General features: G+C 37.6%; 3 protein-coding genes, 2 long non-coding RNA genes and 1 pseudogene across 6 annotated transcripts; 3 read left to right on the top strand and 3 right to left on the bottom strand.

Moving 5' to 3' along the window:
- The first annotated feature begins 1673 nt into the window (after positions 1–1673).
- Positions 1674–3023, top strand: LOC137729322 (indole-3-acetic acid-induced protein ARG7-like). Its single transcript, XM_068468238.2, has one exon. The coding sequence runs from the start codon at positions 2304–2306 to the stop codon at positions 2601–2603; it is 300 nt and encodes a 99-aa protein (XP_068324339.1). The 5' UTR covers positions 1674–2303; the 3' UTR covers positions 2604–3023.
- Positions 3024–3834: 811 nt separating this feature from the next.
- On the bottom strand, positions 3835–4593 carry LOC148693406 (uncharacterized). The gene is made up of 2 exons (XR_015952175.1): positions 4212–4593; positions 3835–4021 (listed from the first exon to the last, which is right to left on the bottom strand). It is a non-coding gene; the product is annotated as an uncharacterized LOC148693406 (long non-coding RNA).
- Positions 4594–4597: 4 nt separating this feature from the next.
- On the bottom strand, positions 4598–12091 carry LOC137727535 (uncharacterized). 2 transcript variants are annotated; one of them, XR_015952174.1, is made up of 4 exons: positions 11896–12091; positions 11719–11817; positions 4763–4842; positions 4598–4666 (listed from the first exon to the last, which is right to left on the bottom strand). It is a non-coding gene; the product is annotated as an uncharacterized LOC137727535 (long non-coding RNA). The 2 variants fall into 2 exon arrangements; XR_011067807.2 differs by having other exon boundaries at positions 4769–4842.
- A 3576-nt stretch (positions 12092–15667) lies between these two features.
- Positions 15668–16309, top strand: LOC137729799 (auxin-induced protein 15A). The gene has a single exon (XM_068468822.2). It carries the CDS (start codon positions 15834–15836, stop codon positions 16134–16136), a length of 303 nt encoding a protein of 100 aa, XP_068324923.1. The 5' UTR covers positions 15668–15833; the 3' UTR covers positions 16137–16309.
- A 4141-nt stretch (positions 16310–20450) lies between these two features.
- On the top strand, positions 20451–21077 carry LOC137729798 (auxin-induced protein 15A). Its single transcript, XM_068468821.2, has one exon. It carries the CDS (start codon positions 20580–20582, stop codon positions 20883–20885), a length of 306 nt encoding a protein of 101 aa, XP_068324922.2. The 5' UTR covers positions 20451–20579; the 3' UTR covers positions 20886–21077.
- A 3230-nt stretch (positions 21078–24307) lies between these two features.
- On the bottom strand, positions 24308–24580 carry LOC148693405 (auxin-responsive protein SAUR21-like; annotated as a pseudogene).
- Between the last annotated feature and the right edge of the window lie 120 nt (positions 24581–24700).

Below are 24700 nucleotides of genomic sequence, written 5' to 3'. Positions count from 1 at the left end.
CACATACATTCCCCTACAATTCTACATACACATCTCTCTCAATCTCTTCTCCTTGCCACCGGCCCTCTTACCCTTTGTTAGATAAAATAGGCTACAACATTCCATAATTTATAATTTCATCATTTTAGAATTCCTTAGTGATTTAAATTTTCTCATCCAAACACGGTATTAGCTTTCGATTTTCTCTCTAAACTTTTATATTAAAAAATTAAGGACTCAAACTCATTTTTAGCCGATTCCCTCCTTATTGTCTAGATTTCCATATGTTCTGTGCCAATTCTTGTTAAAGGGAAGTATCTGAACAACATGTGAGAATAATTAAGTCGCTTCACTCTTCAAAATAATTAAAAAACTGAAAAATAAAATCAAAACAAAACTTTCCCTCTCTTATCTTCCCGTCAACTCCTATCCTCCATTTCATTTTTCATTCCTTTTCATGATGTGATTGCCTTCATTAGTAGCTAAATTATTCTTTTTCTTGGAGCAGGTACCGTCTTTTTTTGTTTCTTTGACAAATAATAAATTTTTTTAGTACATTGATATTTTTACATTAAGGGGAGGGGGAGTTCGGCTAAACCACACAATAGATAGTCTAATTTAGTATCGAATTCGCCATTCACGACATTCGAACCTAGGACCACTCACTTCCAAGAGAAGATGTATACCAACAGACCGTAGTACTAAATGATGAAAAATAATAATATTAACAAAAGCAATTCCAAAGCAATGCATTAGTATACAAACCTGATAGCCATATTTAGTCGTGCATGTTATTACTTTAGAGTAAACTCGAGGAAAAATTTAGTACAGATTGTGATGACTTGTTTTGGGATATTATTTTTGAGTCTGTATATTTGTTGGAGAACATTTTGGCCACAACCATTTTTATGACAACCTACAAACATGGAACCCCACTTGAAAATATTTGGATAGATGAGTGGACAGAAAAAGCTACTTCTTCATTTGAGCGACTTACTTCCTTTGAATACAGTAGAGGACATGCTTCAGACATATGTGTCCATAATTTCTTGACTGGAACAGATAAGGGCTCTTAAGACAACAATAATCTTTGTTATCAAACGGGATTTAGATATGTACGTAATACCTACTGCTTTTAAAAAAGTATCCCTCCACTCTTCAAAAAATTAATAAGATCTTATGTGTACACACGGATTGAGTTTGGTCGTGAGCAGGAATAGGTGCAAACCGATGTGTTTTGGCAGATCCTAAATTTTAAATATTTCGTAGAACAAAATCCTTGTGGCGGAAGTTGATTTGTATGATCGGTCAACCTACAAAATGGTAAACGGTAAGAGTCTGATTATTCAATTACTAATTTTTAGCCGGTTATTATCAATTTATCTTCTGAAACATGCATGCCAACGGAGTTGCTAAAACAAGAGTTCAATCTACTTAGATAACTTTAGCAGATTTTTGCTTTAGTTTCTTAGACTGAATTCAAAGTGTTTGATCTAATAGTGAATCATCAGTGTTCATTGTCTCTAGTGTTCCAATAGATCGGTTTTCTCGTTAGATTCCATAGAGGCAAAACAAAATGATATTGAACTTCCTTTACTCTTTGATGAATCGACAAAGTCACATCCCTTCTTATACATCAGGCCCCATGCCAGATTTTCATAGCACCATATATTCTTGTTTGCCAAGTTAGCATTTATTCCATGTTTACAATGAAATGCAAATTATCCCACAAACTTTTGTTTGATGGGGCATAACGTATGCACTACTGTTGGCCCACTTGTTTAACATCCAGTGTGCAAGCAATTGATTATTTGAGAACATGTGGATGCAACAAAGGGTACCCAGTCGTTAGCAAGGCCTAACCAGAAAAGTAATTCGTGATTAGTGATTAACAGGCATGTCTGAAGCAAAATGCCTCTTATCTGACAGGCATAAATAATTCTATTGGAACAAAATTCACATGTAGTGGTCTCTTGTGTTGCCTGTTATCCGAAGGAGGTAGGGAATCCTGCTTCCACACAAGAATCTGTCCGAAAAATCTGTCGGAGTAGGGAGTTATGTGAGCAGCAAGACAAAGCCATGTGATTGGGTATAAGCTAGTTTCTCTCATCGTTTCTCTTTGCAGTTCCTCTTGACCAATAATTTTCATGTACCATAAGATTTTTTCGCATACCCTTTCATCTATATATATACACATGATCAAGTTCACAATGGTATTAGCAACTCAATCTTTACCTTCCCAAGAACATATCAAAGCTTTCTCTTTTTTCCAAGTCCTTCGAATTCCTTTTCTAGTTCTTTTATCCCCTTGAGAACATAAATCGATGGGTTTCCGGTTGCCTGGAATTGTTAGCGCGAAGAGAAGTCTCGTCCGGTCTCTATCTAATTCAAAACAGACAGCTTTAAAGACCTTAGATATCCCAAAAGGCTATTTTGCTGTGTATGTTGGGGAGAGACAGAAGAAGCGGTTTGTGATTCCAATATCATACTTGAATGATCCTTTATTCCAAAATTTGTTGAGTCAAGCCGAAGAGGAATTTGGATATGATCATCCCATGGGTGGTATCACAATACCTTGCAGTGAAGGCACTTTCCTTCATCTCACTTCCTGCTCAAGTGTGTGAGCGAACACTAAAGAAGTGAATATGTGATCCACTTTCATGTCCAAAAGGATCCTCATTTCGGAACACACTGAGCTACGATGAAGGAGAGGCTATGGTCGAACATCCACTGAATCGACTCACATCCTGTGTTGAGGTGAAGCCGTCGGTACTGAAGCTGCCTGTGATGTGAGCTGAAAGTTAGGAAATTAATGAAGCAGACAAACAAAGAATTCATCACCAAAAACCCAACTTTCCAAAAATGATGACTCAAAAATTTTCGACAGATGCTGTTGACATGGGAATTTAAATTAACCCAATTAGTTTTATGTGTTGGCTGCTCTAAGTCAATCAAATGTAAACTGCTCTGCTGCTTTTGAGCAAAATATATTGGAATATGAAATAAAATTTATATACTGATCCAATTTCTTGTTGGAATTTTTAGATCGGTCCGATGTAGGATTCCAACACTCCCCCTCACGTGTAATCCTATTTAGTATTCACATGTGGAGATCTACATATTGGCAATTGAAACTCAGAGGTCCGCTCTATGTTAAGAGTCCAGACTTGTTCTCATTGTTTTCAATGGAACTTAGAGGCCGGCTCTCTGTTAAGAGTCCTAGCTTGTTTCCTTCTTGGTGACAATGCTTGTACAAGCCCGAACCTTGACTCGATACCATGTTAAAAATTTTAAATCGACGGGCCCAAGGGATGCACTCTAACGACATTGATACTGTTATCAACTTTATCACATGCTCAATCAGTCAAGTGTGGGGGTAATCATATTTAAACCCATTATTTTCTTTTCACCCACCGATATTGATTCCAACATTTCTTGTCTTAATTTTTTTATTACTTCTAGCTTTGGTGCCTCAAAAAAATAGCAATGTAATCTGCTATATAATTAAATTATCAATGACAACAGATTTTCTCAAGAAATGAAATTCAATTAGTTATACTTTGTACTTCATACAAATCCGTGGTGCCTCAAGTAGTAATGATGGGCCCCCTCTCAAAATAAAATTATGAGATATATGCGCTAGATACAAATATTATGGGGAATTTCTACACTATTTTCCTTTATCTGATAATTTAATCCTTTGACTTGGTTGATTGTTTTCACCGTGTTGGTGCAACTTATTAGAGAAAAAATACTGGGATTGTCGGAGACAAATTTCTGAAAATTTCCAAATAAAGTCATTCAAATTTCCCAACTAAATGGAAATGATAAAAACTGGAAAAACCAATTAAAGGATAAAGAGTGAAAAAATATCTGGATTGTGTGGAAATGTTGTATATGGCAGGAAACTATGTTTGGATTGACAAAAGACATAAGCATTGAAGGATCACATGACTGCGTCTTCGGTCCCAGTCTTAAAAACTTGGTAGCAGTTGAGTCTGTATATTTGTTGGAGGACATTATGCCCTACCAATTTTATGACCTGCAAAATACAAAAAGCATTTGAAATTTTAGAGATGTGTGAATAGGAATATCCCCTTGTGACTTCCATCCAATACAGGACTTCAGACGCATATATCTACGATTACTTACAGAACCAGATTAGCTTTCTTTTGATGACATCAGTATTACGGTTTCAGACGTAATATGTACAAGTTAGCGACAGTACGTACCTACTGCATGTCCAATATGAACCACTTTACGTACATAAAATCTCAGCCAGCCTAGGAACATTGCCTCACCTGATCGATCTACTTTTTCCTGCAAATTACTCTTTCAAGAGTTCCGTAAACAACTAACTTCCTATTTCAGGTCCATTGATATTGAGCTTCAAATGGTGGTCGAACATTAAAATCAGTACAATTTATTGGTTATACTGCCTCTTTGAATCCTCTATATTGCCAAAACAAAAGAATACACTTCCATAGCTTGTTGAGATTGACGGTATACTTGATGAAACGACAAACCCACATGCTACGGGTGGGTTTTGGTTTGGGTAGAGCCATGACATGTGGAGTGCCGTTGGTGTCTTCATTGACACGCCCAACCCTAATATCCACAACCCTAATATCCACTGAACACCAGAGTAGGCACGTGCTAGCCGACATCCGAAGGTGACGAAGCCATACTAACATGCATGAGAAATAATAAATATAAACAACACTTATAAATTTAAATACAATGATTATGCAATTTAGGGACATATTCAAAGCATACAACTAACCGAGACCTGTACCGAGGGGACTCGAAGATGCCAATGCGGGAGTGCCTTGATACTGGGATTGTACGCCTCGATTCTAGGTCCTAAGGGGGCGAACAAAACAAAACATTAGTGGACCAAATTGATATATATAAGTAATACTAAAACAATTAATCCTTAACGTACTAACCCTCAGGTTTAGAAAACTCGTATAGCATAATAAGTAATAGGTTTTTCCAAAAACCCTAGCATGCCATAAAACCTTTCATAAAACATATATCGTATATAGGTTGCTTACTAGTGGTAGCACAAGGCATAAAACCTTTCATATAAACATATATCTTCATTCACCTGAAGGCACTACATCTCCCGGCCAAAGCCAACATAAATATTTTCCGGCCGAAGCCAATATAAATATCTTCCGTCCGTAGGCACAAACCAAATGCCCAGCCGTAGCCAATATATATATATCTTCTATCCGTAGCCAATATAAATATCTTCCGTCCGTAGGCACCAACCAAACGCCTGGCCGAAGCCAATATAAATATCAATCGCCCGTAGGCTACTACAGCACCCGACCAAAGCCAATATAAATTGCAATCGCCCATAGGCTCCTATAACACCCGACCAAAGCCAATATAAAAGTATCATTCACCTGTAAGCAGCATCATTCGTTTTCGGCAGGACATTCGTCCTTATGCAGATCATTCACCCGTAGGCAGATCGTATGAATAACCACTAAGTAAGTACATAAAACATTAACATAATTTTTCTAATATATATATCTATCTTAATCGTATTTCAGTAGCTAAAATGTCATATCGTAAAATCACATTCACAAGTATGTATATAGTCATCAATCATATATATCACAAGGAACGTAAAGTCGATAAAGCATGGTAATTCATTAAGCGTGAAACCAATTTACTCATAAACGTTTCATAAAACGTAACCAATAAATCATACTTTTCATGTATGCATTTCTAATAGTAAAATATGCATTTTTTAAGGGGTCCACTTACAAATACTTCGCCGTCGAAGAGCCGAGCAAACTAGCAAAGACGAAAATGCCATAAACAATTGCACCTAAGCACATAAAGGTACCAATTAATAAAACTCTATCATAACTATTGAATTTAGGAAAATGGAGGCCAAAAACAGATTCAGAACATCGAATTACCCTAAGAAGGGTCCCGGGCAAATTTCATAAAAGTCAACAAAAAGTCAACACAAAGAATATTCCAGAAAATATTTCATTAGATCCAGGTCACATCTGGATCCAGCTCTGGGTCACAGGGGTTAGGCCGATTCTAGGCTAGGTTTGTTTCTGGGCTTGGGCCGAATAATAACTGGGTTTGGATCCAAGGGTTTTGGGCCTAAGACTCTAGGCTGGGTTCCAAGGCCCAGAGGCCTGGTTTGGGTTTTAAGTTAGAGGGTTTAGGGCTCAGTTTGGATGGGATCTTGGGCTTGGTAGCCCGGCCCAAAGGTTTGGGCTAGTGGATCTGTGTTTCTGGGTTTAGGTCGTTTTGACTCGGTTTTCAGACAGGCTTCACGGAGATGAAAGCCGAAGCTTTCCAAGCTCCAGTCAACCGCGAAACTACGCTAAACTCGACGATGTAAACCATGGAAATGAAACCACGAAGGAAAGGAAGAGGATCATACCATACTTAGGTCCAGCCGTGGCCAGAAGGGGAGGTTTCCCCCGAGTAGCTTCCAAGTTAAACCTTCACCAAGTACCAATAAATATGCTTTAGAAATCAAAGCAAACATCCATCGGTAGATAAAAGAGGTCCGAGACTCACCCAATCGAAGGTGGTCACACTCGCCAGATCTCCCCCCGATCTTGCGCTGGTTACCAAGTGCAACAATCACTTTGTACTTGCAGAAGAATGAGAAGAACGAGAGAGATAAGGAGCTCTGAGGGGGGCAAGGGAGATCAGAGCAAAAGAGGGAGAAAATGAAAGGTATGAGCATGAGTGTGCTCTCGAGAATGAGGGGGTGATAGAATGAGGAATGTGAGGGAAAAAAGGGATCCGAGAGGTATGCTGTGGGGAAAAGGTGACAAGTGGCAAAAGGGATGGGGTTGAGTAGGAAACGGGTCCCACTTGGCACATTAATTAAGGTTTAAAAGCAACAAAAACAAAATATCCTTCAAACCAAAGTGGAATTATGAAATCGCCCTCGACGTTTCGTACATTCAGGACAGGTTGTTACAATCTACCCCCGTTAAGAAAATTTCGTCCCGAAATTTGAAAATAACTTACTATGTAAAAGTACTTGAAGATAGGAAAGAATATATGTATAAAGAAGAAATCACATCAGAGTGGTTGCATCAAAGAGAATATGCCACACCGTTGTGAGCGGGTTGCAAAATCTTCTTTCATGCCTTTAAGCTTCTACTTTCTTCCCCCATCAACAAAATAGTAGAAACATACTTCATAAAGATATAAAATCAAAATTGTATAATAACGTATGGTCAAAAATATGTACGTATAATACAATAACGTCAAAATATATATGTACTAACATAAAGGTTGAAAAACTTGTATTGAAAATTTAAAATCGAAAGTGAAAAATGGGTCTCGCCCAAGCATTCATAACGTCATGCACTCTAACTGTCCTTAGGTCGAGCCCCAATAATAACTAAACAATAACAGCTATTGTAGACGGGTCTACCTGTCCACTTGCTTAACGAAACCAACAAATATGCCATAGATATTACAGTCGGCCGCCCGCAATATCGACAACACATTGTTGTCTTGATAAGCAGGTAGTAATTTCCTAAGGGTGCAAAAATACCAATTTGTCCAATCCCACGTCAACAACAACACAAGCACACAATTTCTCAAATCATAAAATCAAACATCCGAAAACCAATTTGCAGAACTCCACCGTCCAACCAGTGCTGTTAATATAATCAAGCAAACCAAGTGTCAAATAGTGCCATACAGAACTGAAAATAAAACTATCATCATAACTACTCCAAAAGAGATCGGTGCAAAAGCTAATCATTCAGAAACTACAAATCAAAAGAACGCAACACGTCTTTCAAGATCTAGATAGTTCATTTAGACTGTCTAATAGTCTACGAATAAAAATACGAAACAAGACAAACAACTTAGTACTCATGGCCTTCATGAAAACTTCACAAAACTTAGAAGTGAAACACGCGTCACTAAAAGGTACAAAAGTGACGACACACCGAAAACTAAAACAATGTGATTCACAACATCTAAGCAAGCTGATTCATTGAAAATTTCTCTCAGATTTAGCGAATAGCTAAGCCAAGAAAGCTAAGTGAACACTCACGAATTTAAGGGTCAAAACAAGTCCAAGAAATCTAAAGTATATGATAACTGGAGTGAATGCGTAACTTTGATGCAAGAACACGTGTAAGTACCTAACTTGATTTTGTGGTCGCAAGTCGAGATGGTTGAGTACGGACTTGACTCAGGTAGTAGTCTAATGTAATCTGATAGACGGGAACTCAAACTTTTTTCCCGTTCCAAAAATTCACAACAACTTGATACAATGATAAACTCAGCGAGATTCAAACACTAGTGGTAATGATTAGCTCGATAAGGTGTTAATAGGTGGTTGAATAACTAATGGTTCCGGCTAAAACTTTCGGATCTGAGTGGTTTTCTTGAATAGTCTCTATGCTATAGAAAAAATATGAAGTGAAATGATACGAAATGTCGTAAAGTAAGCACGAACCTAAAGTTGACTAAAATGCCTTCTAGTACAAGGAGGTGAAACTAAGATCACGGTCGAAATCAATGGTGATCGATACGTCGGTCTAACGAAGTCTAGAATGAAAAAAATTTCCAAGTGCTCGAAAGTATAATCCTTTCAAACTGGTAGATAATACAACGAGTGAGTTGATCAACAAATACCGAAACACGTGTACAAGATGGTTTGTACAGAAATCTATGGTGACACTCACCCATCTTTATTCGCATCCCCAATAAGTCCTCGACAACCTAAAAAGGATAACCATGGAAATTTCTTCCCATCTCGAACTAGGAATATAAAGAAATTAAGATAAGCCTGATGCCTTCTAATCGTCAAGAGACACACGCATTACTCAATCCTGCTGCATCAACGTTCAGCCAACATTAATAATACACCACCATAGAAATTTGAAACATGTAAAAGCTACGTTAGATGAGACAATACCTTGTTGTCAGAAACTTTGCTCGCTGTTAGAATCGCAATGAAATTGACTGGTTTCATAGCTAAAAAGGAAATAGGTCTAAGCTCAAATAATAGTTAAGAACTGTTGATAGGATTTAACGAGGCTAAAGACATTTCACATATCACAACACCATAATCCTTTTTTGGAAATTGATGAGAATAGCGTCTGCTACCAAAGAATCTCTTAAGAAGAGTATTTACTCTAAACAAAAACAACGTTCGAAGAATTTGATGTACATCTGACTGTCGATGTTTAATGAACTTGACCTCGTGGTTAGAGTAAGCAAGAAGGTTATCAAAAAAACAATTGTCGAGAATTGTTCTAAGGATCCACACGAGTTTCCATGGCGGGAACGAGTCAAAGGACATTGGTTCGATCCCACCAAACTAACACTTACTAACCTTCATAACAACTAGCATTTTACTTGCTTTCTCCAACACGCACTTCCAATGTTTCGAACAGTTTCCATAAAGATATGACTCTACCCGTCATTACTAGGGAACGCATGTCGCATGGTGACATCACCGACTCAGGTTTTCCGAATTCAAACCACTTAGGACTTTTTTTTCCGTTTCACCACATTTCTGTGTAGATATGACTCGGCCCGCAATTCCTAAGGAACGCATGTTGCAGAATAGCATCACCATTTAGGGTCTCCCAACACTCATATATAAATCTAACTCTGCCCGTAATTCCTAAAGAACACATGTTGCAGAGTATCGGTCCAATGATGAAAGTCGTCCAACAATCCATTTCGTCACCGATAAGACACAATCCTGACATGAATTCTTGTATTTCAACCAAAAGTTGAAATTCAAACAGAGAAAAGTTTGCACAACTACGTCGAATGGCACCAAATTCGGAAGTCGTGACACCCAAATGATGTCAAGACCAACACACAACTACAGTAACAAAATATCCTAAGTATGCTCTGAACAAACCACGCTTTGATACCAAATTGACATGCCCGACCCTGATATCCACCGAACACCAAAGTAGGCACGTGCTGGTCGACACCCGAAGGTGACGAACCATACTAACATGCATGAGAAATAATAAATATAAAAAACACTTATAAATTTAAATACAATGATTATGCAATTTAGGGACACATTCAGAGCATACAATTAACCGAGACACTAGAATGGAAATATAAAATTGAATGAACAAAGAGATGGGTCCTACACCGAGGGGACTCGAAGATGCCAATGCGGGAGTGCCTTGACACCAGGATTGTACGCCTCGATTCTAGGTCTTGAGGGGACGCAAAACAAAACAGGAGTAGACCAAGTTGATATATATAAGTAATACTAAAACAGTTAATCTTTAACGTACTAACCCCCAAGTTTAGAAAACTCGTATAGCATAATAAGTAATAGGTTTTTCCGAAAACCCTAGTATGCCATAAAACCTTTCATAAAACATATATCGTATATTGGTTGCTCAGTAGTGGTAGCACAAGGCATATATATATATATATATGTATAAACATATATCTTCATTCGCCAGGAAGCACTACATCTCCCAGCCAAAGCCAATATAAATATCTTCTGGCCAAAGCCAATATAAATATCTTCCGCCCGTAGGCACCATCCAAACACCCAGCCATAGCCAATATATATCTTCTTCCCGTGGGCACCAACTAAACGCTCGGCCATAGCCAATATAAATATCTTCCACCCGTAGGCACCAACCAAACGCCCTGCCGAAGCCAATATAAATATCAATCGCCCATAGGCTCCTACAGCACCCGACCGAAGCCAATATAAATATCAATCACTTGTAGGCTCCTACAACACCCGACCAAAGCCAATATAAAAGTATCATTCACCCGTAGGCAAGACATTCACCCATAGGCAAATCGTATGAATAACCACTAAGTAAGTACATAAAACACTAGCATAATATTTCTAATATATATATATGTTAATCGGAGTTCAGCAGCTAAAATGTCATATCGTAAAATCACATTCACAAATATGTATATAGTCATCAATCATATACCACAAGGAACGTAAAGTCGATAAAGCATGATAATTCATTAATCGTGAAACCAATTTACTCATCAACGTTTCATAAAACATAACCAATAAATCATGTTTTTCATGTATGCATTTCTAATGGTAAAATATGCACTTTTGAAGGGGTCCACTCACAGATACTTCGCCGTCGAAAAGCCGTGCAAACTAGCAAAGACGGAAATGCCATAAACAATTGCACCTAAGCACATAAAGGTACCAATTACTAAAAGTCTATCATAACTATTGAATTTGGGAAAATGGACATTGGAAACAAATTCAGGACGTCGAATTACCCTAAGGGGGGTCCCGGGCAAATTTCGTAAAAGTCAACACAGAATATTCCAAAGAATATTCCCTAACTGAATATTCCATCGGATCCGGGTCTAGATCGTAGTGGTTGGGCCAGTTCTGGGTTGGGTTTGTTTTTGGGCTTGGGCCGAGTAATAACTAGGTTTGGATCTGAGGGTTTTGGGCCTGAGACTATGGGCTAGGTTCCATGGCCCAAAGGCCTAGTTTGGGTTTTGGGTTAGAGGGTTTTAGGGCTGGGTTCGGATGGGGTCTTGGGCTTGGTGGCCCAGCCCAAAGGTTTGGGTTGGTGGGTCTTGGTTTCCGGGTTTGGGTCGGTTTGACCCGGTTTTCAAACCAACTTCACGGAGACGAAAATAGGAGCTTCCCAAGCTCCGGTCAACCTCGAAACTACACTAAACTCAACGATGTAAACCATGGAAAAGAAGCCACAAGGGAGAGGAAGAGGATCATACCATACTTAGGTCCAGCCGTGGCCGGGAATTGGTCGGGAAGTCACGACATTCTTCGCCATAATCCGGGGAGGTTTCCACCTAGTAGTTTTCAAGTTAAACCTTCACCAAGTACGAATAAATATGTTTTAGAAATCAAAGAAAATATCCAGAGATAGACAAAAGGGGTCTGAGACTCACCCAATCGAAGGTGGTCACACTCGCCGGATCTCCCCCCGTTCTCTCACTAGTTACCAACGTGCAACGGTCACTCTACACTTGCAGAGGAATGAGAAGAAGAAGAGAGATGAGGAGCTCCAAGGGGGGACGAGGGAGATCAAACTGAGAAAGGGAGAAAGAGGGAAGGTTGGAGCTGAGTGTGCTCTCGGGAATAAGGGGGTGACAGAATGAGGGAGCTGAGGGAAGAGAGGGATCCGAAAGGTATGGGGTGGGGAAAAGGTGGCACGTGGCAGAAAGGATGGGGTTGAGTGGGAAACGGGTCCCTCGATGTTCCGTAACATTCGGGACGAGTTGTTACATTCATTCAATCAACACATGCAATTTACTAGCAGACCTAATTAAGAATTTTTGGAGTAATGAGTCCAATTAATCGGCATTTTGAATTGGTGGTCACATAGACAAGTGCCATTTCTCAATCATATATGCTTCTTACCTAACATACATGATTCCTTGGGATTGAATCACATTTAGTAGTCCTTGTTGTTTATTATCCATATGTGGTAGGGAAGAGTTTCGCGAGAAATCTCTCAGAGGATTTTTGTTACGGAGGATGACAAACCCATGTGATTGCTCACAAGCTAGTGTGTCCCTCGTTGTTTACCGGCTCAGAGCCTCTTCACCAATCATTATATCTGCCTAATGATTTTCTGCACTCTATTCGTCTATACCGAGTTCATCCTGAACAACAAATAATCTTCACCTTCCTAATAAGCATCAAACTTTCTCTGTGTTTTCCAAGTCCTTTAAAATCTTTTGCTTCTTCTTTTGCCCTCTTGAGAATATAGAGTCATGGGTTTCCTTTTGCCTCGAATTGTCCGCCAAGAGAACTCTGATTCCCTCTTGAGAATATAAAGCCACAATTCCCTGCAGTGAAGACACATTCCTTCGTCTCACTTCTCGCTTGAGTGTATGAGTGAACGGGATCCGATCATCCAAAAAAGGCAAAGCCTCATTTTAGAACTCACTCAAGTGTGGAGCCCAAGAAGAATTTTGATATGGTCGTATCCAAAGAATCCTCAGTTCAGAAAACATCGAAATTGGATAAAGAAAAGGCCACAATTGAGCATCCAATGAAATGACACAATGTGGGTTGAGCAGACAGAAAAAGTTATCAACATGACAAATGATGATATCATGAACATTTGGTCCAAACAACACAGGTCCAATCTTAATGCTAAGGCAGTCAAGTTTTGTCTTTTATCCTGTATATGTAAACTTCATTTCCACTTCGAAACATATGAGGAAGTATTTAAATGTATTGGGAAATTTTGAAAGCTAGCCACATTTTGTATCACGAAATGATTTTTAGCCTACCTTTTGTTATTCTTACAAATTTAACTAATAATTAATGTAAAAGTTCTAATACACCCTTAAGTTAAAACACTAATACCCTCCCCATCCCTTCTCCCAAATCTTCAGGAGGAAAAGAATCATTGCCGACTATGTAATGGCATCGTTTTGTGCGAGCCCTGGATTCCAAATGGATCGGGCATTCCTATAACGCTCAGAAATTAAAGTTCAGTGGTTTCAGCATTATCGTCACACTTAAGAGCAGTAACAACAATGACGATGATAATAAAGTTTATGTGGCAAAAGAAGAATTCCGGTGATTGAGGTATGTCTATATCTCGCCAATGGGGATACATCAATGGTGGATGCTGCAGGTGATTCGAAATGCATCCATAACTGCAGCAGCAGCGGCACCTGCCAAGCTGACTGAGGTGGGGTGTCCCATTGATGACGTTTCGCCATACATACAAGGAGGGCGGCTGCCCCTTTAGTCGCCGGAAATTGAGAATGAGGATTTCACCCCTCTGGTCCTCTGAACTGCCGCTGAAATCTGCTTCGCTACTTCTACATTTTATGCTTCACTACTTCTTCTACATTTTATTTTTTTAAATACCTAGGCCAAAACGAAGTCGTTTTGGTCCTGGGATAAAAAAGACGTAGAACGACGTCATGAAGGAGGGCTACAGTAAGGCTATCATTATTCAACAGTCTAGTAAGTTGTTTAATAGTATGAAGGAATTGCGTGTGCAGAGAAGTTTCAAGTCTTGTGAGGCTCTATTTAAGGCCATTATGCACCACAACCTGTATATGATGGCCAAGAGGTATTTTACTAAAATGTTGAGTGAGGGAATAGAGCACAATAGACATACTTATAAATTATATGAGTCACTCGGTCATGCCAGCAAGATGTTTAACGAAACACCCCACTTAACTGTCTCTTTCTTAAATGCCACGCTTGGGAGGTACTATAGTGATAGTTGATAGGAATATACCTTGTATCTCTTCTATAACATGATATCTGAGTCAAGAGAATGATGCAAAACCTGATAATTTCATCATTTGTGAGGTTAAAGCACTAACATATGAGAAAATAATGCATGGGCTTGTGAAGAAACATGACAAGGTTGCATTGAATATGTTTATGGGTTATATGTTGTTGTATTCCATATGCGGATAAACGGGCGGGGCTATGAAAGCGTTTGACGAGTTTTCACAACTAAATGTGTTTTTATGGAGCGTGACAAAACAAAGGCAAAAGCTTCTACCCTTTTATATTTCGCCCCTCCACCAGCAATTCCTGCCTTCGCCACTGATCTTCACTGCGCGGGATTGTAATAGCACCCATGAGATAATCATACCCGAATTCTTCTTCAGCTAGACTTAACAATTCTGATAGCACCCATGAGATGATCATACCCGAATTCTTCTTCAGCTGGACTTAAAAATTCTTGGAATGAAGGTTGGTTCAAGTATGATACCAGAATCACATACCGCTTCTTTTGGCCCTCCCCAACGTACAGCCAAAACAGCCTTTAGGAACATAAAAGGCCATTGAAGGAACTTGGTTTTTCTTAACATAAACGATGCCAGGCAATCGGAAACCCATTGTTTTAAATTTCTATATTAAAAAACTAATGGGGATCTCAATTAACTTATGAAAAAAGAGAGCTTAGAGATGCTTGGGAGTTGAGCATTAGAAGACTGTGTTGCTTTGCTCCTTAGTCATGTCATATGTAAGTATATATGGATAAATTGGTATATGCCAAAAGCCATCCAAGGCACCAGCATGAACAAATGAAGAGAGACAATAATTCATTCAAAATCACATGGACGTCTATTAAAACCAAAATAACTAAAATCTTTTGGGAGGGATATTACCCTAAAAAATCAGGGACATACTTGAGACAGGCATTTTATTCTGCAGGTGACCAATTCAACATGCATTTGTGAATGAAGTACTCTTTCATAGCTCCAAGATTTCTTCACCACTTGCTATCTTTGTTTCTTTTATTTCATGTCCAAGCTGATGATAAGACAATCGACGTGTTGGAAAATCTCTAGTAGTTGGTGCGACTGGTCCATCAATAAATGGAGTGGGGATTTGCAAGACATAAGCATTTCAGCAAAATCCACATGGCTTTGTCATCCAATTCATCAACAACACTCGTTGGTAGTGATTGAGACTTCATATTGGTTGATTTGCTCCACATATTTTTCCTAATTGCTTGATGATATTTGGAAGACAAAACCATGTGATCACTCATCAGCCCTTTTCCCATCTATACACAACTCCCCCACACCACCCCCCCCCCCCCCCCCCCCCCCCCCCCAAAAAAAAATCAGGTTGTCTGTGTTTGCACCATATATTTCTTTCAAGAGAAGAATCCTACCCGACCATTCAAGTATATATACCCATATGACTGGCTCGTTTTATAACAACGAAATACAAGTCTACAAACTCTCAAATCTAAAACATCTCAAGTACTATAGTTTTCCTTGTTCTGCAAGTTCTTTGAGATTTTCTTCTACGTTTTTGTTTTTTTGGTAAACATTTTCTTCTTTTGATCTTTGAGATTTTCTTCTACTTTTGTATCTTGAGATTTACAACAATGGGTTTCCGTCTTCCAGCTGTAATTCCTGCTAAGAAACTTCTTCGACGATCTTTTTCAAATACAACCAGAGGAGCTTCAAATTTAGCAGATGTCCCAAAAGGTTATTTTGCAGTTTATGTTGGTGAGAGAGAAAAGCAGAGATTTGTAATTCCAGTATCATTCCTTAATGAGCAAGAATTTCAAGACTTGCTAAAGGAGGCTGAAGAAGAATTCGGGTTTGATCATCCAATGGGTGGTCTAACAATTCCCTGCAGACAAGATGCCTTCCTTGATCTCACTTCTCGCTTGAATGGTTTGTGAGATTACATAATGAAAGTCTCCATATTACACGAAATTAACTGGTTGGAAGAATTTTGTAATGTTGACAATACATTCTGTAACTATTTTTTTTATTGGGGAGTGAATCAAATGTCTCCCTGAATTATGTAAAAATCTAGCAACTTTTAATTGGATGCTTATATTTCTTTTGCTCATCTTCGATCGTTTATCCATTATCCATACTATACACAGCTCTGTTTCCACATACTGGCCGCTTACAACAATTTTACCAACTGTTATCTTTACAGCTCTGTATCCACGTACTGGCCGCTTACAAATTTTATTTAAACTCATTTAACCTCTCTTTACACCCAACTCACTCTTTACACCCATATTATTTTTAATTAAACTATCAATATCTCTTGAAACCCAAATTTACTATCTAAACTACCCTTACAAACCCAATTCAATATGTAAATTTATCTTTTACACCCATATGAAAAATAAAAAACTAAAAAATCAAAGCATTCTCTTCTCCAACACTCTCACCTTCCAACAGTTACTCTTGATGGAGTCTCTATCACCCTTTATAGCATTGCTCTCTCAACTTAGTTTATATTTGTCGGGACTTGATAGTATTGGTCAATTTTCTCATTAGATTTGTTGAGGGGAGTCCTTGAATTGCTACTGAATCATTCGTTTCACTACAAGAGCTAGTTTCTAATATAATTAATTGTAGCACAATGCATGTTCTTATTTGACATATCTTGGGTATAATTTAAAGACTTAAGTTGTTAAAGATGTTTTTGAAATTAGACTCTCACATGCATCATATGTGCTGCATACAAGTTTATGTTCCCATGTTTACAATTTGAGCTTGCATTAAACTTTATTAAAAAATTTATTTGTTTCTTCCCTCAAATCTGTCCAATTTTTAAGGGATTGAATATGATGGGACTGCATGTACGCCACACCCCTCCATTCTTCCTTTGTATAGAAAAGGAAGAGAAAACTCCTTCCCTTTCCCGTCAACTCCATGCATTTCCATTTTAGCTGGGTATAGGAGAAGGGGTAGTTGGTTTGGTATAGATTGTCAATAGTTCAAAATTACTATCCATCCGTACAAAAAGGCTTGTTTTTCACTATGAGAGTGTCTTATGATTTTTGTCATAATAGAACGTAGAAGAATGATACGTGATGGTGATGGTTAGGTTTGATTATTGGGTGTGGGTTTATAATCATTTTTATTATTAGTTTTATCTTGTACTTTATGGTAATTATGCAATAAGGTAATAAAGTAATTCATATTTACAGTTTAAGTTGGGTGTAGAGAGAGGTTACATGGGTTCAAATAAAATTTCCCTTTACTAACTGTTATCTTTACCACGTTTTATTTGCCTCATTTTTGGTCTTCTGTTTACAAGCATCAAAAGGGAAATTTTATTTAAACTCATCTAACCTCTTTCTACACTCAACTTAAATTTTAAATGTTAATTGTCTATTTTACACTATTGCATAGTTACTATTAAGTACAAAATCAAATTAATAATAAAAATCAAATTTATCAATAGACCCACATACTCTAATTAAACCCTAGCATCACCCTTTGTTTATCCTACGTCCATTCCGACTAAAACCCTAATAGCTTTGATAGAGGAAAACAAGATTTTCTATTGATGGATGGTGATTTTTAAGTTTTTAATCCTCCAACCAAGGTATGACTCGATTTACGGATATTTTGTTTGTTTGCTTCTTCTTTGGATTAAATTTCATAATTTTTATATTATATTGTATTTGTTTTTCTCTGCCGTCTGTATGCGTCCCAAAACACCAATGCAAGGACTTTTGATTGGTAGTGCAAGGACATAAAACTTGATTCTTGGTACAAATAAAGATTGCTCAACCTTAACCACGAACTAGCGGGTGGCATGTCTTGCACCTTTTTTATTCGAAATAGCTCCAATTTGTTTATTTGTTTATTAACATAGCAATAAAACTCCCAACCCTATGTCACCTCAAAGTTTCTTAAAAAGAACATGAAAATGCTCGATTTAAAAAGAACTGAACTGGAGCTTGCATAACATTCTCTTGGCAAATTCAAGTCCAAGGAATGATCTCTTGGATCCCAAGTCCATGGATGGGTTGTGGTAGCAGAAAGATAAAAAGCAGCCATGGAAATGCTAGTCCTATACAGCATATGCAATTATAGAGGGGCAAAGGGCACCTCTTTGGAAAAAAAAAAAAATACATTCAATTAGAGATGTTATTTTATAAAGGAAATGGGTGTAAAGATAATTTTACATTTTGAATTCGGTTTGAGAGGGTAGTTTAGGTAATAAATTTGGGTTTAAAGAGATATTAATTCTTTAATAAAAAAAAAACAATATGGGTGAAGAGAGTAAGTTGGGTGTAGAAATAGGTTAGATGGGTTCAAATAAAATTTCCCGCATCAAAATATTTCATGCTCGTGTGATGAATCGTTTGATTTAATCATAAAGGTTTTTCAATACAACATATTTATAATCTATGGTACCTTCTATCTTGTACGTAAACTTTTCACTAACGAAATTTCTTTTCGAAAAAAAGGTTGACTATTATCAATCTTATGATACCTTCTATATTTTAACATCCAAAGCCTAGTAGCTTTTGCAGCTTAACTTAGGTGGTAATTGAGATCCTTTTCAGTTATAAATGTTTTGTTATAGAGAAGATCGAAGAGGAAATTGGAATAGTTGTTCTTCAGATTCCGCTCTGATTGATTATTCCTTTAGGATCTCTTTTAGTTGCTCTGAGAATACCTAATAAACAGTTTTGGCCTAACATTATTTGAAGAACAAAATGAAAAATCATGGCTTCATTTTATGCCACAAAGGAGTGTACTTATTTCATAATAAAATACAGAACTAGACAATATTAGCTCATCGGAATACGATGCAAAGCATCCACCCCCGGACCAGTAGGCATAGATAGGGTTCGACCCTCTCTCAGAGCCCACTATCCGTCCTTCCATTCAAACTCACTACATAGAGAAAAAAATTTGGAAGCACGAAAATATTTGTTTGTGAAATTTCACATGAGCAAATACACACGTGAAAACAGTCATGGAATGGGACAAATTATGAAATAAGTTGAAGCTCCAAAAGCACCTCAAGAGCTCAATTGGGAAAAGAAAAAAAAAAACCCACCATCTATCTACTTGTCTTGCTCTAAAGTGTTGAATTTCTCTGATGTATTGGTGTGAAGTGTTTTTTCTCTAAATTGTGATATTCCCCCGGGATTATATGTGTAAACCCCTTAAGCGTTTTAATTTGGACAGTTTCATCGAATGATGCATATGTATAATGTTTCTTTACTTTACTATATGTCACAGCACATTTTGGACTGCTGTTTTCCCTTCAATTAAGCATTTTGATCTGGGTATTGTTGTATGCTCTACATATTTTAGAGATTTGTATTTTTCAGCAAATAGTTAAAAAAAATTAAAAAAAAAAAAGAAGTGAAAATGAACAAGGAAAAGTACACATTCTCAACTATCTTTGCAAAACAACTAATTACATTTGAGTAATGGGATTTATAATAAAATTGTTTATAACTCTCAAGTGGTTTGAAGTTGTAGCTCATGAATTATGAAAAGCCTCTACCATCAGAGAAGATGTGATATTAGTCATCATTCAATGAATAATCAATCCAACAGTCAAGACCTACTTCATTGCTGGAATTGTGATAGCACCCACGGGATGACCATATCCAAATTCTAAATGTTGGTGTTAAGCCATCAGGATGGACCCAATGAAGCAACATCATCTCAAGCAAAATCACATGGACTTGCCTATATAACTACTTAGGCATTCAGGTTAAACCTAAAATAAATATCTGAATCCTTTTGGAAGGATAAGTATACGCCTAAAAATTCAGAGACAGAAATGCAAGTTTTCGAAACCAGGTTCTAACTACTTACTTCTTGTTTTTCATGTCCAAACAAACAAAAGGCGATGTGGCGGACAATATCTCAAGTAGTTTGTGTGAGTGGTCTTGAGGCAATTGAATTGGGATTGGTAAGAGACATTAGCATTTGATCGAAGTTCACATGCGTCTGTCTTCCATTTCATCACCAAGACTCCTAATTGGTAGTGATTGACACTTCATATCTGCCTAACAAACAAAAATATGTGATGGAAAGAGAAATAGTAAATTTGATCCACATATTTTGCTCAAAGGCTTGATGGGAAGACAAAACCATGTGATCCCTCATGAGCTCTTGTTCCCTTCAATACCCCATCCGGATTGTCTTCACCATATATTTTCTTCAGTAGAGGATATTCTACAAGGCTTGTCAACTATAAATACCATATGACTGCATTGGTTAATAACCACCAAATAATAAATCTACAACTTCTCAAGTAAAGTTGTTCCACAAACTCCTTGTGATCTTCTTCAAGTTTTTATAAACTCGACTACTAGTCTTTACAATCACAATTTACAACAATGGGGTTCCGTCTTCCATCTGTAATTCCTGCCAAGAAACTTCTTCAGCGTTCTCTTTCAAATTCAAGTCAAGGAGCTTCGAATAATTTAGCTGATGTCCCAAAAGGTTATTTTCCAGTTTATGTTGGCGAGAGTGAGAAGCAGCGGTTTGTTGTTCCTATATCATTCCTCAACCAGCCTGCATTTCAAGACTTGCTAAGTGCGGCTGAAGAAGAATTCGGATTTGATCACCCAATGGGCGGTCTAACAATTCCCTGCAGACAAGATGCCTTCCTTGATCTTATTTCTAGCTTGAAAGCATTATGAGATTGGTTAATGGAGAACAATTACATGAACTCTGTGATTGTCACACAATTTTGTGCAATGGAATATTTACACTTTTTTTTCGATTGAGGAGGGAGAATTATTGTCTCCGCAGATCGGTTATGCATGTAAATGGAGACTTTAGCAATATTCATAGCTTCTTTAATATATAAAAAAAATTCCGCATCTACTTAATTCCGTTCGTTCACGTATCCATTATTCTGAGCATCAAAATGTTTCTTATTTGATCTGACGAATCAACTGATTTAAGGTTTGTCTAAAGGGATTTGCCCTATATGATCATTTGTAAAAAAAAATTCCAAAATTAAGGTTTATATTAGGAGAGAAAAATTTATTAATAATCGGATTAAGGTTACTTTTGGGAGGGATTTGCCTTTACTATTATGAATCCTAAGATGCTTGTTGTCAAGAAAGGCACTTTCCATTGAGAGTTAAAAAAAATAAAAAAATAAAAATTTTGTCAATTTTTTTGTAAAATTTTATTATTATTATTATTATTAACAGGAGTGGGAAGGGTTTTTTTTGGGAAGCAAGCATGGAAAACTGGGAATCCAATATCCTTCCGCTAGGATATTGAACCACATATGAAATTGTCAAGAGAAACAAGGCTAGTTTGGAACTATATTCTTTTTGTTAAGTTTGTGATAAAGAAGGAAAATGTTAGAGAAACCACATTTTTGTACCATATTTGTATATCAATCTCATGTGGCAAGTGATATATGTATATACTAGTTTGGGCCCAAAATAATATTTTGGGCCAAGCCTAGAATTATTCTCGGCCTAGTAGTATTCATCTAGAATTTTATCATGGGTTGTCCGGTCAAGGTCGGCTGAATCCTGTTGCGAGGAGGATTAGACAACGATGAGGTAGTCAAACCCTAGTGCAACAAGAAGTCTTAAGGCTGAAGATGCTTAAAATTAGGAGATGAACCTAGATCGTTAAGGAGGTTGGTTCAAAGTCCTATTGGGGTTAGGATTGGCCAAAACCTAATCAGATTGGGTTGAGGAGTTCTAATCCGAGTGCAGTTCTAGTTCCACCATGAAGGGGGTGCGCTGCTATAAATATAGAAGGGAATGCATCATTCAACCCCCTTCAAATCAACACACAAATTGCCCTGCGCAAAGCTTCTCAACAACCCTGAGAATTTTTCTTCTTCCCCTTTCTTCCCGCCAACACATCTTCAGTTTGGATAAACAGCATTGTGAAGGCAACCGGCGACATCTTCACTTTGGATAGACAGCACTGAAGCCGTAAAATCAGCCGACCGAGGAGCACCTTCAGTTTGGATAAACAGCACTGCTTCGAGGCCAACTGGTTGTTTATCCCAGTCTCGGTCGATAAGGATTTCCAAGTCCTTGTTGGTAGAGGTTATCTCATCAGCCTTCTCGGCGAAGTAAGGTGTTATCAGGTTACTAGGCTCAGCACATTGAAAGCCGAGTTTTATGATTGGATATTCGCAAGTACATTTTAGAGTTCGGCATTCTAACGGTCGAATCACATCTACAATCAAGATATTTATCTTTTTCGAGTATTTATGTTCATACAATTTGGTACCAATTCGACGTACTTATACTCTCACGAATATAATTACCGAGACCGAACCTGGTGCCGACAATTTGTGAACTTCAAAGAACTAGCAGCCTTGTCTTCGGGCTCTAGAACCCAAAGGTCGAGACGTGTTCCTTCCTCGGCCGCAATTGCAAGATCAAGAAGTCAACAGCACGCCCAACGCCACATCAACATATTTTACTTTCTGGGCGAACTCGGCCGTCGAGTTGACACGCCCCACACACAATCGAATGACGTAGTTCGCTTATTAGTTACTCGGCATGTGCACCACGTAGGCTTGGTAGTTTTAAGGGTCAACAATACCACATCAATTAATAAATTTATCTTATTAGATGTTAGTTGTAATATCATAAATCATAAAATAAATACTCGGAATTAAGTCCCTTCGACCGCTTTATCACATTTATTTATTTAATATACCTGTATCGTAGATTACTTATATTTATCGATTTATATAACATCTTTGCTTTGTCCAAAATCTACCTATGTCAGAGATAAATTGTTTTTAGCTACCTATATTATAGATCTTTTTGCTTGTAATTCACCTCTTTCAGAATTAGTTATATTAATTTATATCTTAAATATATGTGCGTTGGTATGATATACGTATGTTACAACTAGACAAAGTCCGAAAGACAGTTTTAGTATTTGGACCTGATATTTTTATTTTTTTTGTGGTGGGCATGCTCTCATTTTAAAGAACTTAGCTTATTATTATATATATTTTTCTATTTCTTTTACTTTTAATAATTTTTAATTTTCATTAAGTCGATACAAACAAAAGTTCGAGCTTAATTACAAATAAGCTGAGCTCGAGCTTAACAAAAAAAAAAAAATCATTCAAGCCATGTTTGAGCTTACATTTATGAATCTATAATCATTTTTCGAGTTTGAGCCTAGATTCGAATAATTTCTAGGAACCGAGTTTGAGCACCTTATTACTCGGTTCATTTACACCCACCGGTGCAGTCGTAAAGCCTATCCCGTAACCCTACTTCCATGGAGCCCGACTCACTCAAGGTATTGGACTTAGGTGGTTATAGGCAGAAGTGGCATGCGCTTCCTTTGGTCATGGCTCATGTTGATGGTATCAAAGCCTGCACACTGATTAATAAAATAATTGTTGTGGACGTCGTCCATCTAAATTAGCAGCTTTAAAGACAATGCTGTGGCTTAATAGAGTGAATCCTCATATTTGGGAGAAACTTTTCAAAGTGTCGGGAACACACTCCAGTACATCATGTGTCATAATATAAGTCGTTAGAGATTTTTGTTTTTTTTTTTTAATTTATAACCAATTGTATTATCACACTTAATGTACCCCCATATTTCTGGCTCACTGAAAAATGTCTCCACATCTAGTGGGTGCTTCACAAGTATTCATTTCATTGTTACAACCTCATTAGCCGTTCATTTGGAAATCAACAACGAAATATATGATTAGTAAGTAGCATTAGTGATATTGCTCGGTCAGTACAAAATAATAAGAAAGTGAAAATGAACAAAAAAAAAAGGTATAATATCAATTATCTTTGCAGAACAAGTAATAAGTACAAAGGATTTTCAATAAACATTCTTGATATCTTTCAACTTCATATGACATTCTTGGCTTGGTGTCATTGAAGTTAAGTTCGCTGGGCTGGCCATTTTGATCATCAGCTCTCAAGCGGTTTGGAATTGGAGCCCATGGAATTATCAGAAGCCTCTTCCAACTGAAGATCTCAGAAGATGTGATATTTGCATCCAAAAATTTATCCGAGTTAGCAAGTCGTTATACCTCTGCAGCAACGGGTGTTAAAACTGTGCTGTAAAATATATGTTAGCAGCCTAAAGCTCATACACTGAAGTAAGATGTGAGATCAAGGAAGGTATCTTCACAGAACGGGATTGTGATAGCACCCATGAGATGATCAAACCCGAATTCTTCTTCAGCTCGACTTAACAAATCTTGGAATGAAGGTTGCTTCAACTATGATAGTGGAATCACATACCGCTTCTTTTGGCACTCCCCAACACGGACAGCAAAATAGCCTTTAGGAACATACAAGGCCTTTGAAGGAACTTGGTTTTTCTTAGCATGAACGATGCCAGGCAATCAGAAACTCATTGTTTTGATTTTCTAGATTAGAAAACCAACAATGGAGATTTCAATTTTGTGAAAAAAAATAGAGCTTAGAGATGCTTGGGAGTTTTGATTTAGAAGACTTTGTGTTGCTTTGCTCCCAAG

Source organism: Pyrus communis, chromosome 10 (genome assembly GCF_041283825.1).
Source record: "Pyrus communis isolate YQ-2024b chromosome 10, ASM4128382v1, whole genome shotgun sequence".
Classification (NCBI taxonomy): domain Eukaryota; kingdom Viridiplantae; phylum Streptophyta; class Magnoliopsida; order Rosales; family Rosaceae; genus Pyrus; species Pyrus communis.
Note: the sequence above shows the minus strand (reverse complement) of the source record. Positions and strands in the feature narration are given on the sequence as shown.